Source organism: Scyliorhinus canicula, chromosome 28 (assembly GCF_902713615.1).
Source record: "Scyliorhinus canicula chromosome 28, sScyCan1.1, whole genome shotgun sequence".
Classification (NCBI taxonomy): domain Eukaryota; kingdom Metazoa; phylum Chordata; class Chondrichthyes; order Carcharhiniformes; family Scyliorhinidae; genus Scyliorhinus; species Scyliorhinus canicula.
In genome coordinates, this window is record NC_052173.1 from 10,206,544 (window position 1) to 10,223,154 (window position 16,611).

General features: G+C 44.9%; 1 protein-coding gene across 1 annotated transcript in view; it reads left to right on the forward strand.

Annotated features, from left to right (window-relative positions):
- The window catches only part of LOC119958096 (arf-GAP with GTPase, ANK repeat and PH domain-containing protein 1-like), a 129,441-nt gene that overhangs the window by 19,403 nt on the left and 93,427 nt on the right, over positions 1–16,611 (forward strand). The window contains exon 2 of the mRNA XM_038786325.1: positions 14,106–14,164. Coding sequence (XP_038642253.1) covers positions 14,106–14,164 — 59 coding nt within the window. The remainder of the gene's footprint in view (positions 1–14,105; positions 14,165–16,611) is intronic.

The following is a 16,611-nucleotide window of genomic DNA, read 5'->3' on the forward strand; positions in this document are numbered from 1 at the left end:
AGGAGGAAGCCTCTCCAGCCAATAAAGTCATGGCTGATCTGATTGTAACCTCAACTCCACATTCCCACCTACCCCCGATAACCTTTCACCCCTTTGTTAATCAAAAATCTATCTGGATTCAAAAACAACTTCTTCCCCGCTGTTACCAGATTCCTAAATGACCCTCCGGGTCTGAACTGATCTTATGGACTGATGGATCTCTGTGTCTATTCGGAACTTGGATATCCGTTATCCCTTCTTAGTTCCCAAATAACAGAGATCAAGTCTGTGCTTATTGGCAAAGCTCAGTTGAACTTTATTTGACAGCTTGTGGTGCCCATTGGTAACTTTATTTTCAATACAACATTAGGAGAATTACAACTAGCTCTTTAGCAAGCTAGTCAGATTGATTGTCTTTAGCGAATACAGTGGTTGAGTTTAAAATACAAATCATGGTAATTCTTCAAATCATAATACACAGTATAAAAAGACTGATTGATTTAAACAGAAGAAAGATGGCGATTTAGCAAAAGCAGGCCAAGAAAATAGGTTTCAGAAAGAGATAGACTGATTCCGGAATGGATTTTTCAATCCCGACAAGTGATTCTTAAGAAGATTATTATCTTAAGGTTTCGCCTTCTTTACAGCTGTGATTGGCTTTAACTAATTTATAATTCGCTCAATTCGGCCAAAGTGTCTGTCCATCAATTTAAGAGCGATATGTATTTAAATACATCTGTGTGGATTTCCCATACCATCACTTGCCAATTTCCCAAATTATCGGCACCTGCATCTCAACATAGACTGTGGCTGTTACTATAGAAACAGAACTGCCCGTACTGGCAGCCGCCCAGTGTTTACCGAACAATGGGGTCTTTTAGCTAGTTGAGTCACTGACCTTGCAGGCCTCAAGCAACTTGTGAAATGTAAAAATACAGAGTCTTATCTGATTAATTCCCAGCTATAGTTGCACTGAATTAATGCTTAATATGATTTCAGTTAATTATTCATAATGAGTTCTCAATTAAACCTTTTACCTATATCAGCTATAGCTAACTAGAAAAGCCAATTTCTGTCATGGACTGAACTGATCTTTTTACGCATCTTCTCTACAGTTGTAGTACTATATACCGTATACTTCACTCGCTGTCTATGTTTATGTATTTTCATTGTGTATCTTCATGTATTTCTCATATCTTCTATGTTTCCATGTATGGAGCGATCTGCCTGGACTGTACACGGAACAATACTTTTCACTGTACCTCGGTACACGTGACACATCAGGGACCATGGGATGGTGGGGCCTCTCCTTGGAATTTTTCTTTCTTGTATCTATTCAGTGTATTTAGAAATATTCCCTTAAATGTCTGTCACTGCAGCTCCAAGGACCTATCCTTCAACCTAATTTGCCACTTCACTTTAGCTCGCTCTGCTTTCATGCCCTCATAATTGCCCTTATTTAAGTTTAAAATACCAGTCTTGTATCCACTCTTCCCTCCTTTAAACTCAACATAAAACACCATCATATTTTCATCGCTGCTACCTCGGGGTGTCTTCACTATGAGGCACAATACCAGGTCTAGTATAGCTTGCCCTCTGGTTGGCTGCAGAATGTGTTGTTCTTGGAAACATATAATCATAAAAATGGTACCTGATATGATGTTGCCCAAAATCTTGGAAGAACCTAGCAACCTGTCAGAGCAAGTATCTTCTTGTATGTCAATAACTTCCTTGTCTTCAACCTATGGCCTGGAGTCTTCATCGGGGTATCTGCAAACTAAAAACAAATACTGTTTGTTTTCACAGTCCACTTTTAAATGTCATTGTTTGTAACATAAAACATTATTATTATTATTATTCCAATAGGGGGGCAGTAATGTTGAGAACCGATGCCTGCCGTGCTGTGGCATCTAGCATGGCAAAACGTGGCATTCTCCCCCTTTACAAGGAGCTGGTTTAGCACAGTGGGCTAAACAGCTGGCTTGCAATGCAGAACAAGGCCAGCAGCGCGGGTTCAATTCCCGTACCAGCCTCCCCGAACAGGCGCTGGAATGTGGCGACTAGGGACTTTTCACAGTAACTTCATTGAAGCCTACTCGTGACAATAAGCAATTATTATAATATTATTTTGGCGTCAGGAGAATGGGAATTGTCAGGATTCCTACAGTTCAATTTTCCTTTGAACAGTTGAGCTATCGCGTTCTCCCCCCTCTTCTCTTTAACACAGAAACTGGTGGGTTTCGTTGGTGGGGATAAATGGGTTACATTATTTATTGTGAAAACACAGGAACACATCCTGTCCTCTGCCCTCTATATAGGTCATTCATTATTGCTGAGCAAGCACTGCTACAAATTGGTTGCTCCGCATCGCCAAGCAAGCAATGTGATAACAGTTCCCATCTCTTTAATTTGTATTGACGACTGAAGTACTGACCTGATGTTAGATTGTAATGAGAACTGGAGGATGAGGCCTCTTGGTTTGCTTGGTCTTGTGTTAAGCGTCTTAAATGAGCTGTTCTGCATTACAGTATGTGGTTCCCCTCTTTAATTTAATAATCTTCATTATCACCATAGGCTTACTTAGGACAGCATGGTAGCATAGTGGTTAGCACTGTGGCTTCACAGCACCAGGGACCCGGGTTCAATTCACTGCTGGGTCACTGTCTGTGCAGAGTCTGCACGTTCTCCCCATGTCTGCGTGGGTTTCCTCCGGGTGCTCCGGTTTCCTCCCACAGTCCAAAGATGTGCAGGTTAGGTGGATTGGCCATGCTAAATTGTCCCTTAGTGTCCCAAGATGTGCAGGTTAGGTGGATTGGCCATGCTAAATTGCCCCTTAGTGTCCAAAAAGGTTAGATGGGTTATTGGCTTAGGGGATAGGGTGGAAGTGAGGGCTTAAATGGGTCGGTGTAGATTCAATGGGCTGAATGGCCTCCTTCTGCACTGTATGTTCTATGTTAACACTTCAATGAAGTTACTGTGAAAGGCCCCTGGTTGTCACACTCCGGCACCTGTTTGGGTCACTGAGGGAGAATTCAGAATGTCCAATTCACCTAACCTGCGCAGCTTTGGACTGTGGGAGGAAACCGGAGCACCCGGAGGAAACCCACGCGCACACGGGGAGGACGTGCTGACTCCACACAGACAGTGACGCAGGGGGGAATCGAACCCGGGACCTTTGAGCTGTGAAGCAACTGTGCTAACCACTGCGCTACTGTGCCACCCACAGTGTAACCAGTCTGATGTTTAGGGTACTCGCACCACACACCCCTGGGCCTATAAAGCCTGGCACCACACTCAATGATTTAAAGGTGTCTTTAATATTGTGTTGGTGCTCTGTGCCCGCACAACCAGCGGCAACGGCAGGTTTGCCAAGGTTAGCAGTTGGGAAAACTTTGGCTCTCGAGTGAAGAGTTCTAATTTAGTTGGGATATTTCAAGACGACTGTCACAGAATTATATTTCAGCACAAGCCAAACGACATGCATTTTAAAATAATTGCCAAAAGAAGCAGGAGGTGAGATGAGCAGCATTTCTTCCTGCAGTGAGTGATGGGCTAAATGGCCTCTTTCAATGCTGTATGATTCTCCAATTTGAAGCCACTTTCTGAACAATCGCACTGAACTGATTTGAACTAAGCCAAGGGTAAAAAGAGCCGAATTTTGTGCATGATGCTGAGCAACAGAACAAGGTGCCTCAGGGACACTTCCATTCATGTGTGTTGAACAAATTCCTTTGGTATTTTAGTGAGCTGTATTTTTCTCTTCAGGTGAAGAGAAAGGTACATGAGCTGGAAGGTTGTGAGCATGCTATTCTTTTCAAAACAATGCTATTTTGAGGTGAAAAAGGATGCGGGGTAAATTTGTAAAACCATGAAATATAAGCACTATATTTTTTTTTTAGAATAACCTTGACTCCCTAATCGTGTCAGAAGGTTGACAGTTCAAGCTCCACTCCTGAAATGTGAATAAATAATCCCAGGGCTTTGCACATTCTCCCCATGAGCCCCACAAGCCAGAAAGATGTGCAGGGTAGGTTAATTGGCCACGATAAATTGCCCCTTGATTGGGAAAAAAAAAAGAATTGGATACTCTAAATTAAAGAAAAAAACATTTTTAAAATAATAATAATCCCAGGGCTGATACTTCACGGCAGTGCTGAATCAGTGCTACACTGTCAGATGTGTTGTGTGCCTGTTCAGGGGAACAAAAAAGGTCCCAATCGTGTTCTCTCTCTCTCTCTCTCTCTCTCTTTCTCTCTCTCAACAAAAATGTGCTAGAGTAGGAGGAGATTAAATGGGCGAGTGGAGGTTGGGACACAGTAGAGTGTATACAGGCTGTGAAAGGAATAGGACTGAGGAGTTTAATGGGCTTTTCACTTGTGTTTTCTCCGACAATCCTTTGAGGGTCACCCTCCTTCCTGACTTGCCCACTTTCTGGTGGCCTAGGGTCAAGTTACTTGCCCGGCTTGTGTCACAGAATGGGGCATTGCACTGAGGGAAGAGCAAGTTAATAATAGATCTCCTTTTGTTTGGAAGAAGCATGATTTCAACTTTCCTCGCTCACACTCTTCCTCTCATGCTCCTCAGCAAACCCACACCAATTTCACAGCAGCAGTTGCTCATTAAATTCCAGGAGTGTGTGGGAAGGTGGACAGCACTCTGCGGGGAACTGAAAATGACGATTTTATACCTCGACACCTTGATGTGATTCACTGTATGAAAGGGGAGGGAAAGCCTTTTAACTTTTTAAAGGAGGCTTACAGATGTGTTTGCATTTTGACAAATTTTGTGAACAAAATTTGTATTTCATTTTAGTGTGGCATATACTCAACTTTACTTTCAATGAAAAAAGACCATTTTCTGTAGTGTGGCTCCTGTATTGTGTATTATCACCATTTATACACCCGCACTTTCATCATGTGAATGCAATGAGACTAATTACTCCCAGATTGTTCCCAATGCTGCTCTGTGACCTCCACAAAATCCTGCAAATGCATTGGCAGCATAGACGCACCAACACCAGTGTATCTGCTCATCCCCAACATAATAATAATAATCGCTGATTGTCACAAGTAGGCTTCAATGAAGTTACTGTGAAAAGCCCCTAGTCGCCACATTCCGGCGCCTGTTCGGGGAGGCCGGTACGGGACACCGAGGCATTGATCATGTTCGATCACCTCCAGTGTGCGGACCAGGTGCGTACGCCTGACAGGAGACTCCCAAACAAGCGCTCCAATTGGCAAGCGAGCCCCAGGATGGCAGAGTGAGCACTTCAAGGACACTCCCAAAGCCTTCTTGAAAAAGTGCCAACCTCTCCACTGACACCTGGGAATCCCTGGCCCAAGATTGCCCGAAGTGGAGAAAAAGTATCGGGAAGAAGCTGAACACCGAGTTTCATCGTTGAGAGCAAGCCAGGGCCAAGCATAATCAGCGGAAGAATGCGTGGCAACCCAGGCACCCTGCCTACCCTCTCCTCCATCCACTGTCTGCCACCACCATCACTCCCCCACTTGTGACAGAGACTGTAGGTCGCCCATTGGACTCTTCAACCACCTGAGAATTCATTTTTAGTGTGGCAGCAAGTCATCCTCGACCCTGAGGGACTGCCTAAAAGTGAGATTCTTGTGACCCTGCACTGATAGGGTGCATGTCATTAGTTTCAGGTGATCCCCACCCCTGTGATGATGCTTGACCTTCACTCAGCAGGGTCTGTACGGCTGTGACTGGGAACGGAGTGCCTGGAGAGTTGGAGGGGATTGAAAACCGGTTGCACCAAGTCACTGCTTACCTAAAATTAATATTTCTGCTGAGAACCACTAAAGGGAAATCGACAGACTCTCGGGTGAAATATTATTATTTTTTTAAAATTTAGAGTACCCAATTCTTTTTTTTCCAATTGAGGGGGACATTTAGTGTGGCCAATCCACCTACCCTGCACATCTTTGGCTTATGGGGGTAAAACCCACGCAGACAGTGACCCGGGGCCGTGTTTGAACCCAGGACGTTAGCGCTGTGAAGCAGCAGTGCTAGCCACTGTGCCGCCCTTCAGAAATATGAATTTAACAGCATCGTTGTTAACCTGTTTAATGAAAGCAGTGCAAATGTTCCCAAATTGCCACAAACAAAAACACTTTTTTCACGGGAGCGTGTGGAGAAGAAAAAACCATTCTGCCCTGAATAAGTTCAAACAGCAAGTAACTGAGTGACAGAAACCTGGAAGTCATGAGTTGAGTTGAAATGAAATGAAAATCGCTTATTGTCACAAGTAGGCTTCAAATGAAGTTACTGTGAAAAGCCCCTAGTCGCCACATTCCGGCGCCTGTTCGGGGAGGCTGGTATGGGAATTGAACCGTGCTGCTGGCCTGCTTTAAAAGCCAGCGATTTAGCCCTGTGCTAAACAGAGTTCAATCACCACTCTCTGCTGATGAAGCAGATCTCAGCCTGGGGCAGTGGGAAGGGTGCCTCTCAGAGGCAGAAGTCGCAGGGCTAAAGAGCTGCTATCAGAATTACCTTGGTAACCAGAAAGGGAAGAAATAGGATGGCTTGAAGAAGCCATTGAGTGATATTTAGATGGGAGGGCGTTCAGAAATTCTTGTTAGCCCCAGCATGAAGTATTTCTCTGAAGAAGTGGAACATTGTGGGCTTGAGAGGAGGAGGGGGGGGGGGGGGGGGAGGGGGGGGGGGAGGAGGAGGGGGGGGGGTTGCAGTCAAATTAAATTGACAATGTGAAAATGAAAAGTTTTTTTGTTTTTTTAAATAATTTTTATTGAAAAATTTTGAATTTATACAAGAACATCAAACCATACTAAAATACCAACAATAACAATAATGACAACAATCATGGACCTTCGCCCCTCCTCAATGAACAACCCAACATATTAACAACTTAAATTAACACAATGTTAAGTTACATAACCGTAGCGGAAAAAAAAAATAGAAACTATAATAAGGAACACCCCTTATGGTGTTGCTGCTGCTATTGATCAATACCTTGAGCCAGGAAGTCCAGAAAAGGCTGCCACCGTTTATAGAACCCTTGTACTGATCCCCTCAGGGCAAATTTGACCCTTTCCAACTTTATAAATCCCGCCATGTCATTGACCCAGGTCTCCACACTTGGGGGCCTTGCATCCTTCCACTGCAGCAAGATCCTCCGCCGGGCTACTAGGGACGCAAAGGCCAGGACACCGGCCTCTTTCGCCTCCTGCACTCCCGGCTCCACCGCAACTCCGAAAATCGCGAGTCCCCACCCTGGTTTGACCCTGGATCCAACCACCCTCGACACCGTCCCCGCCACCCCCTTCCAGAATTCTTCCAGTGCTGGGCATGCCCAGAACATATGGGCATGATTCGCTGGACTCCCCGAACACCTGGTGCACCTGTCCTCACCCCCAAAGAACCTACTCATCCTAGTCCCGGACATGTGGGCCCGGTGCAGCACCTTAAATTGGATGAGACTAAGCCTCGCACATGAAGAGGAAGAGTTGACTCTCTCCAAGGCATCCGCCCAAGTCCCGTCCTCTATCTGCTCCCCAGGTTCCCCCTCCCTTTAGCCTTCAGCTCCTCCACTGACGACTCCTCCACCTCCTGCATTACCTTATAGATGTCAGACACCTTCCCCTCTCCGACCCACACCCCCGAAAGCACTCTGTCCATCGTCCCCCGCGAGGGCAGCAAAGGGAATCCCTCTACCTGTTGCCTAGCAAACGCCTTTACCTGCAAGTATCTGAACATGTTCCCTTGGGGAAGCCCAAATTTATCTTCCAGTTCCCCCAGGCCCGCAAACCTCCCGCCAATAAACAGGTCCTTCAATTTACTGATGCCCACCCTTTGCCACCCCCTAAATCCCCCATCCTTGTTCCCCGGGATGAACCGATGATTGCCACCAAATGGAGCCTCCATCGAGCCCCCTGTTTCCCCCCTATACCGTCTCCACTGTCCCCAGATTCTTAGGGTCGCCGCCACCACCGGGCTCGTGGTAAACCTCTTAGGGGAGAGCGGCAACGGCGCCGTTACCATGGCACCCAGGCGCGTACCTCTACATGACGCCATCTCCATTCTTTTCCACATCGCCCCGCCCCCCTCCATCACCCATTTACGCACCATTGACACATTGGCCACCCAATAGTACCCCAAAAGGTTGGGCAGCGCCAGCCCGCCTCTATCCCTCCCTCGCTCCAGGAAAACCCTCTTCACTCTAGGAGTCCCATGTGCCCACACAAAGCTCAAGATACTGCTAGTCACTCTCCTAAGGAAGGCCCTGGGATAAAGATGGGCAGGCACTGAAAGAGGAACAAGAACCTTGGAAGCACCGTCATTTTGATGGACTGGTGAAAATGAAAAGTTGACCAGCAAAATTGGCGAGTGTGTGGACTGAACCATGTGGAGCACAATCTGTGCTCTTTCAAAGGGCTGGTACAGGCGTGATGGGCCAAATGGCCTCCTCCTCCTGAGATTTTTTTTTCCTGCTATTATAGAGCCTGAGCCAGTGAATTTTGAAGATGTAACTAGCCATTTTCTCTGCAGAGCAAGACTGGATCAGTAACCCAGAACCATGTATCTGACCCCATTGTAATTGCGGATCTGCCTGCCACCCTCATCTTCGGGAATGAGCTGTAGGAATCTGTGACCGAGGCTGGCTTCAAACAAACCTGGAAAATGATTGTAGTTTTGTAAATTGAATAAATCCTGCTGAGTTGTTCAGGAGTGTCCAAGGCACTGCTTGTTCTTTCTGGATGCGGTTCGATGCTTCTCCTTTTGATAAGGAGACTAGACTTCTCTGATGTTGATTGTATCTCATTAGTAGACGATCCTATTAACTTTATAGGCTTTCGGGTGGATAGCATGAGTTTAGGTTGAGCATTGCAGATGAGCAAGCACTTCTGTATGATTGGAAGCGTAATTCAGATTTAAAGTGAAGCTGTTCCTATGTTGCATCGGAAAAGAGAATATATTTGAGTTTACAGCGTGATGCTGTGAACATTTTTGTTGTCTTGTCGTGTGAATCCACAATGTCATCTTTGAGCGAAGCTGCTGAAATCAAATCAAAGATGCTTTTTACTGTGGGACTGGTTTCGAAGTACAGGTTGACCGTATTTCTCGGGTGAATGACAACAACTTGCATTTGTATGGGGCGGCACGGTGGCACAGTGGTTAGCACTGCTGCCTACGGCGCTGAGGACCGGGGTTCAATCCCGGCCCCGGGTCACTGTCTGTGTGGAGTTTGCACGTTCTCCCCGTGTTTGCGTGGGTCTCAAAGATGTGCAGGGTAGGTAGATTGACCACGCTAAATTGCCCCTTAATTGGGAAAAAATGAATTGGGTACTCTAAATTTATTAAAAAACGAATAACTTGCATTTGTATAGCGCCTTTAACGGAATAAAACATTCCAAAGTGCTTCACAAGAGCTTTATGGAACGACATTTGTCGCCCAGCTACAAAATGGAATGAGAACAGAGAACCAAAATACTTAAGTGTTTGGTTTTGAGGAGTGAGAGGGGTTTAGAAAGGGAATTCAGCAGCTGAAGGCACGGCCACCAATTAAAATCAGAGATGCTCAAGTGACCAATAAATCATCCCACCGACATTGTTCTGCGGATAATGCACTTTCTCTCTCTTGTCACTGGATAGCAGTCAGCAGCAACAAAGTAGCTGATTCCCCTTCGCACTGCCTGTGAGATTTTGTATGTGAACAGAGAATGTGTGGGGAAAGTTCCTCTGCAATTTTTGTGTAAAGTAATTGAGTCTATAGAATTAATTGGATTTTGCTGTTCGCAAAGAGGAAACCTTCTACCTGTTTCGTAGCCTGCAGACTGGTAACATCAAAATGAACTGTTCCCCAGAGCCTGCCCAAGCTTCAGAAGAGTTTCCCCTACTGCACCCAATTTCTGGGGAGATTTTCTTTCCCGTCATTTCTGTCTTGCCAATTCTTTCCTCCCAGCAGTCCTGGCTAACCTGGGGCTCGTGATATCAGTTGAAAGAATAGGATTCAATTGCACTGCCATACTCCATTCCTTAAAGATTATGTAATACAATCAGAGTTCACTCACGCATGCTCGAGTTGTATTGAATGCTTTCAGATGTCGATTGATTATTTGCAACTGAAAAATCCTTGATTCTGCTCATATGCAATTGCTAGCCACTTACAGTGGAAATACAAGCACTTCATTCCATTGTCTGGTACCCGAGGAGTCACTGGATGGATCACCCTGATCAGCAGAATACTTCCAGTTGGAAAGCATAAATCTATTTTACTATTGACTAAATTTCGCAATTATCTAACTACAATTGGACAGGGTTTTGGTGAGCTCACATCCCGAGTACTGTGTGCTGTTTTGGTTTCCAAGTTTAAAGAAGGTGTTACAGCGAAGGTTCACTCGATTAGTCCTGGGATGAGGGGATTGTCCTATAATGAGAGGCTGAGTAAATTGGGTTTATATTCTGTAGAGTTTAGAAGAATGAGGGGTGATCCCATTGAAACTGACAAAATTCTGAAGGGCCTTGATAGGGTAGACATTGAGAGACTATTTTCCCCTTGGCTGGGGAATCTAAAACATGGCGGCAGTCTTCGGATAAGGGGCCAACTCTTTAGGATCGAGATGAGGAGAAATTACTTTACTTAAAGGCTTGTGAATCTTTGGAATGCTTCCAATTCAGAGGGTTGTGGCTGCTCCGTCGTCGAACACATGTGAGGCTCGGAAAAGCAGATTTTTGGTGTCTCGGAATTCCGTAATATGGGGAGCGGGCAGGAAAATGGACTTGAAATCCAAGGTCAGCCATGATGGTATTGAATGAGTGTGCAGTGGGACCTGGGTATCCTTGTGCACCAGTCGCTGAAGGTAAACAGCAGGCGGTAAAGAAAGCTAATGGTATGTTGGCCTTCATTGCGAGAGGTTTCGAGTATAGAAGCAGGGATGTGTTGCTGTAATTATACAGGGCCTTGGTGAGGCCACACCTGGAGTATTGTGAGCAGTTTTGGTCTCCTATGAGGAAGGATGTTTTTGCTCTCAAGAGAGTGCAGCGAAGGTTTACCAGACTGATTCCAGGGATGGCGGGACTGTCATTCGAGGAGAGATTGACTAGGTCGGGATTGTTCTCGCTGGAGTTCAGAAGAATGAGGGGGGATCGCATAGAGACCCATAAAATCCTAATGGGACGAGACCGGGTAGATGCAGGGAAGATGTTACCAATGATGGGTGTGTCCAGAACCAGGGGTCACAGTCTGAGGATTCAGGGTAAACCATTTCGGACAGATATAAGGAGACATTTCTTCACACAGAGTGGTGAGCCTGTGGAATGCACTACCATAGGAAGTAGTTGATGCTAAAACATTGAATATATTCTTTTTTTGAAATAAATTTACAGTACCTAATTCATTTTTTCCAAGTAAGGGGCAATTTAGCGTGGCCAATCCACCTACCCTGCACATCTTTGGGATGTGGGGGCAAAACCCACGCAAACACGGGGAGAATGTGCAAACTCCACACAGACAGTGACCCAGAGTCGGGATCGAACCTGGGTCCTCGACGCTGTGAGGCAGCAGTGCTAACCACTGCGCCACCATGCTGCCCCTACATTGCAGAAGGAGAGAGCAAATATTAATCTAAAAAGCCTGCCAGCAACTTAATACCTGTTCGGCATGTCAGCATGTAGTATTGGCCTCTATACAGATTGACACTAGATGGTCCTTTTTTGGTTTGGTAGTCCACTTTCTAATCGGCACAGAGAGAAGCTATTAGCATTGCATCAGAGTGGGTCAAGCAGAACAAAGCTTTTCCAACTTACAAGCGGAGATAACCAACAGAGAACAGCAATCATATATAATCATATTCTAAAAGTTCTTCTGGAGCAAACACTTGTAAAGATTGAGGTTGCACAATGCAAGGAGCTATTATTCTAACACCAGCCACTGCCTGAGAGATTTAGTGTATGAACAGAGACCGGGTGGAGATATTTCCTCATCAATCTTCGTGTAAAGAAATTATGAATTGGATTTTGCTGGCAAAGAGGAAACCTATCTGTTTAATGGTCTGCATACTGCCATCAAAATATCTGCTTCATAATGTTTGAGACCTGTCAATAGCTTGGATTGAGATATCCAGCACACGCTAAGTTTCTGCCGGAGGGGACCTTTAAACCTCATGGACTTTGAACTTGCATACACTGCCCAATTTCACTTGTAAATTACATCTTCATCTCCGTTACCACCCATATGTAACCAACTTCAACACTGATGCAGCTTGAAATCCAAATTTTGGTGCATTGTGTCAGGAAATCGTGATAACATGAAAAATCAAGGCAATCCAGTAATTCGGCGTGTGCCCTGCTGGTTATATGTTTTTTAAAAACTATTTTAAAATGTAGTGACGGGGATAGTTTAGCTAGGTTAATGGAGCTAGTGCTTTTGTTATGTCGATGAGCCTATCAACGCTATAAACAGATGTTTGCCGAAGGTAATGATGGAGAGAGAATAGGACGCCAAGAGTTTGAGTAAGATGTTAGAGGTTCAAAAGAGGAGACGAGGTGTGAACTTGCAATTACATTCTAAAAGGTGGACTCACAAAATGAAGGTAACCAAGTGTGGCTTCTGAGGAGGTGAGCTCTGATAAGGAAACATCAAAAGGGAAATGGTATATCATGAGCAATTTCAACCTGTTAGAACTCAGTCCACAGTAAAAACACCAACACCAGATCCATTCTCATATTGCCCGCTCTGTATTGGACATAACTACTGTAATTGTTTCTCCAGCATCCAAATGTATACATACCTCCCCAGTCCCCCCCCTGCCCCCGCAAACATGTGTCAACTTATTTGTTCAACGTAATATTGCGGACTGTACAGAGTTGCTGTTTTTGAGCTGGTGTACAATATCCTACCAGTTTTTTAAATATTTCATTCTGTGTACATAACTGTAAATATGCTATGTTCAAAAACCCAATAAAAACATTTAGAAAGAAAAAGAACTCGGCCTACAGCAGGAAAAGCTGTTTGAGCTGCCAGCACCTGTACCTGTGCAAAAGTCTGCTTGTTCTGCCCTACGTCAGAAGCAACTCCAAAAGATGAAAATGCCAGATATGGTAGCTATTCCTGAGTTTTGCCTATTGCATTTAAAACCCGACAGGATGTTGTTTGGGGAAGGTTAGCTCTGAAGTTAGGGAAATAAAGGTATTGGGTAAATTTAGGGATATTGTGTATAGCCATTGAGTTAGTTCAGTGTATTTCTAGTTGACTTTCTTGTTCGATAAACATTTATTTTATTTAAAATCGTAAAGCCATCTGGGACATTATTCTCTGGTTTACGAATCTCTCCTCACATTATACCAAATTGCAAAAATACAGTTGAGGGCAGGCGTGTCAGGTTTCCTTCTGGGATTTGGAATATCCTGGTGTTTGCCATCAGCTGTGCCCTTAACCAATGCTATTGCCTGAGTGATCGTTTAGAGGAAGCCACTTCAGCTCAACAGATATAACCTCTCTCACATGCATTATTAGGTTCTGACTCATATCATACTTGTATTGAGTCTGACACCACATTAATAATAACCTTTTATTGTCACAAGTATGAGGTTACTGTGAAAAGTCCCCACATTCCGGCGCCTGTTCAGGTAAGCTGGTACGTCACAACCCAGCTGTCTACCCCACTGAGCTAAACATTGAAATGACAGTGGTAGTTACCCATGCTCCTTTGTGTTGGCGCAGTTGCCCAATACTACTTAACAGGTCAGTGTATCACTTGACCTCCCACAGGGTCAATGGGGAACATGTGATCAAAATGTGTAGTTTGTGATTTTACAAACTATGTAGTTCTCATACTCATTGTGAAATTAATCTGCAGGGTAAAGATGCCATGGTTTTATAGGACCTTGTTGAAAAATGACAAGGGGAAGAATAAAAGGAAATAATAAGAGTGATTTTGGAAACAATGAGAGTGATTCACCAATCCCACACTCCGAGCAGGAAGTCATACTCCAGGATATGGGCTGGGCTACTCCCTTTAAATGCAGTTCCCTACATGAGCAGGCGAGCTGGCTGATTTTAATTTATCCCAACCTTTCATGCTGCACATTAATAAATGGAATATTTCTCTACATTTTCACTGCTGATCTCCTTTATTTTAATTTCTTCTCAGAGGCCTTTGTGAACAGCCAAGAGTGGACGCTAAGCCGCTCAGTCCCAGAGCTCCGGTTGGTAAGTTTCCCTATTTGTTGCTTCTCAGTCATGAGCTCAACTGCTGCCATTTTGACCGCGAATGTGGTAACTGGCTTGTGCCCTTGTTTCGGGGATATATCTGCTGTGAAACACCGTGTGCTCAATACAGAGTAAGGAAAGACTGGTTGAGCGTTAGAATCTGATGGTTTGAAGAGTTGATGTGTCATCTATGAACGTTGAGATTAAAGCTTGGGTAGTTTACACAATCATTCAAGTGGCAGGATCTTAACCATACTCCCTGGACATCTATTACTTCCCACACCAACACGACAAACAGTATTTTGTCATGATGATTGATTTTTCTCATCTGTTATTACTCTCTTTTTGGTTCATTTACTACAGCCAGTATGACAATTTGGTGGTAAATCAAGATGATCAGATGTATCTGTTGTATGTAGATGAAAAGGGATGTATAGGAAGTATGTAAGTAAATCTGCCCACAAGTGTGACAAAGAGAGAAAGCTTGGTCACATCCTGCTCTCTCAATTCTCTGTCGTAGACTCATTTGTGTCGTAGGAGCATAAGAAATAGGGGTAGGACTAGACCATTCGGCCCCTTAATACTGTTCCACCATTCAATAATACTCCACTTTCCTGCCTGACCCCATAACCCGCAACTCCCTTGTCAATCAAAAATTTGTCGAACTCAGCCTTGAATATATTCAGTGACCCACAGCCTTAACTGATGTCTGGAAGAGATAATTCCTCAAACTAACAACCCTCTGAGAGCAGAAATTCCTCCTTGTCCCCGTCGTCAATGTGAGATCCCTTATTCTGAAACTGTGCCTCCCTTGTTCTCGATTCCCCCACCAGGGGGAACATTTCTCCGCCACTCCCTCAAACTCTTGAGCGGGATTCTCTGATCCTGGGGCTAAGTGTTGACGCCATTGTAAACGCCAAAGTGTTTTATGCTGGCGCATCTGGCCCCTAGGATCAACGATCCTGCGCTGCACAGACACAGGGTCGGAGAATCCCGCCGCTTATGTTTCAATAGGATCGCCTCTCATTCTGCTAAACTCCAATTACTATCGACTCAACCTTTCCTCGTAAGACAAACCCCTCATCCTGGGAACCTTCTCCGAACTGCTTCCAATGCAAGTATGTTTCTCCTTAAGTAAGGTCACCAAAACTGTTACTCTAGTTGTGGCCTCACAAATGCCCTGTACAAATGGAGCAAGACTTTCCTGCTTTCATACTCCATCTCCCTTACAATAAAAGGCAACATTCCATTTGCCTTCCTAATTACTTGCTGTACCTGTACAGTGACTTTTTGTGATTTGTGTACAAGGACACCTGGATCCCTCTGTACTGCAGTACTCCGTCTCGCTCCACTTAAACAATAGTCTGTTTTTCTCTTCTTGCCAAAGTGGCCAACCTCACATTTTCCCACATCATAGCCATCTGCCAAATTCCTACCCACTCACTTCAACCTTTGCAGACCCTGTAGCCTCCTCACAACTTGCTTTCCTAACTACCTTTGTATTATCAGCAAATCTGGCTACAATACAGTCAGTCCCTTGATCCAAGTCATTAATATAGATTGCAAATAGTTGCTCACAGGCTACTTTGAGCCTGATGCTGATTCCTGTTTCTATTGCTAGCCAATCGGGTGACACTGAATGCTCCTGTTTGCTCCCAAACTTGTAAGGCATGATATCATTTCAGAAGATTGAACTGTTGAATGAACTCTGCCCAGATTTGAACCCAACGGGTTTTGATTTGAGTTCAGGGTTCATCTGACTGAGCTAGCCAATCTTGAACAAGATTTGGAGTAGAAATATACGGCTGTATAGTGTTAGCAGTTATGGCATTAATGCTGTTTGATGGAGGCACCACCAAGAGTGTCCATCCACGCTGTTTTCAGGTGGCTCAGTAATGTATCCCAGAGGATGGTCATGCTGGCTGAGCTTTGCCTTGTTCTCAGTCAAGCCACTAGATGGTGCCTGATGATGATCCACAGGAGGGATAAAAATGATATCCCTAATTGGCCTCACCTGAATTGTGACCCCTCTGGTGGCCTGATAAGGTATTTATGGTCTGCACCTGAGATTCCAACCAAGACCTCTTGGCTGGTAGAGATCCTAAACCAGGTCTGCAGTGTGTAGTGGGCACGGTGAAGAAAGAAGATGGAAATGAGAGCACACTGTTACATAGTTACACCGAGTCCACGGAACAGAAAGCAGCCGTCTCACCCCCATTATCACAAGCTCCAGTGTGTTCAGTCTTTCTTTGTAAGGTAAAGGTAAAGTCACCATAGTTCCAGGTGACCATAGGCTGCTTTCCCCTTTGAAGGGGAGAGCTGACTGGTGGTAATTTAACCTGAGGGTCACCACACCTCAGGCGGGGGGGGGCAAGGTTGAGGAGGCGGGGCCTCCAGGAATAACCTCAGCCGGGACGGGGGATTGAACTTGTGATGCTGGCCTTGCT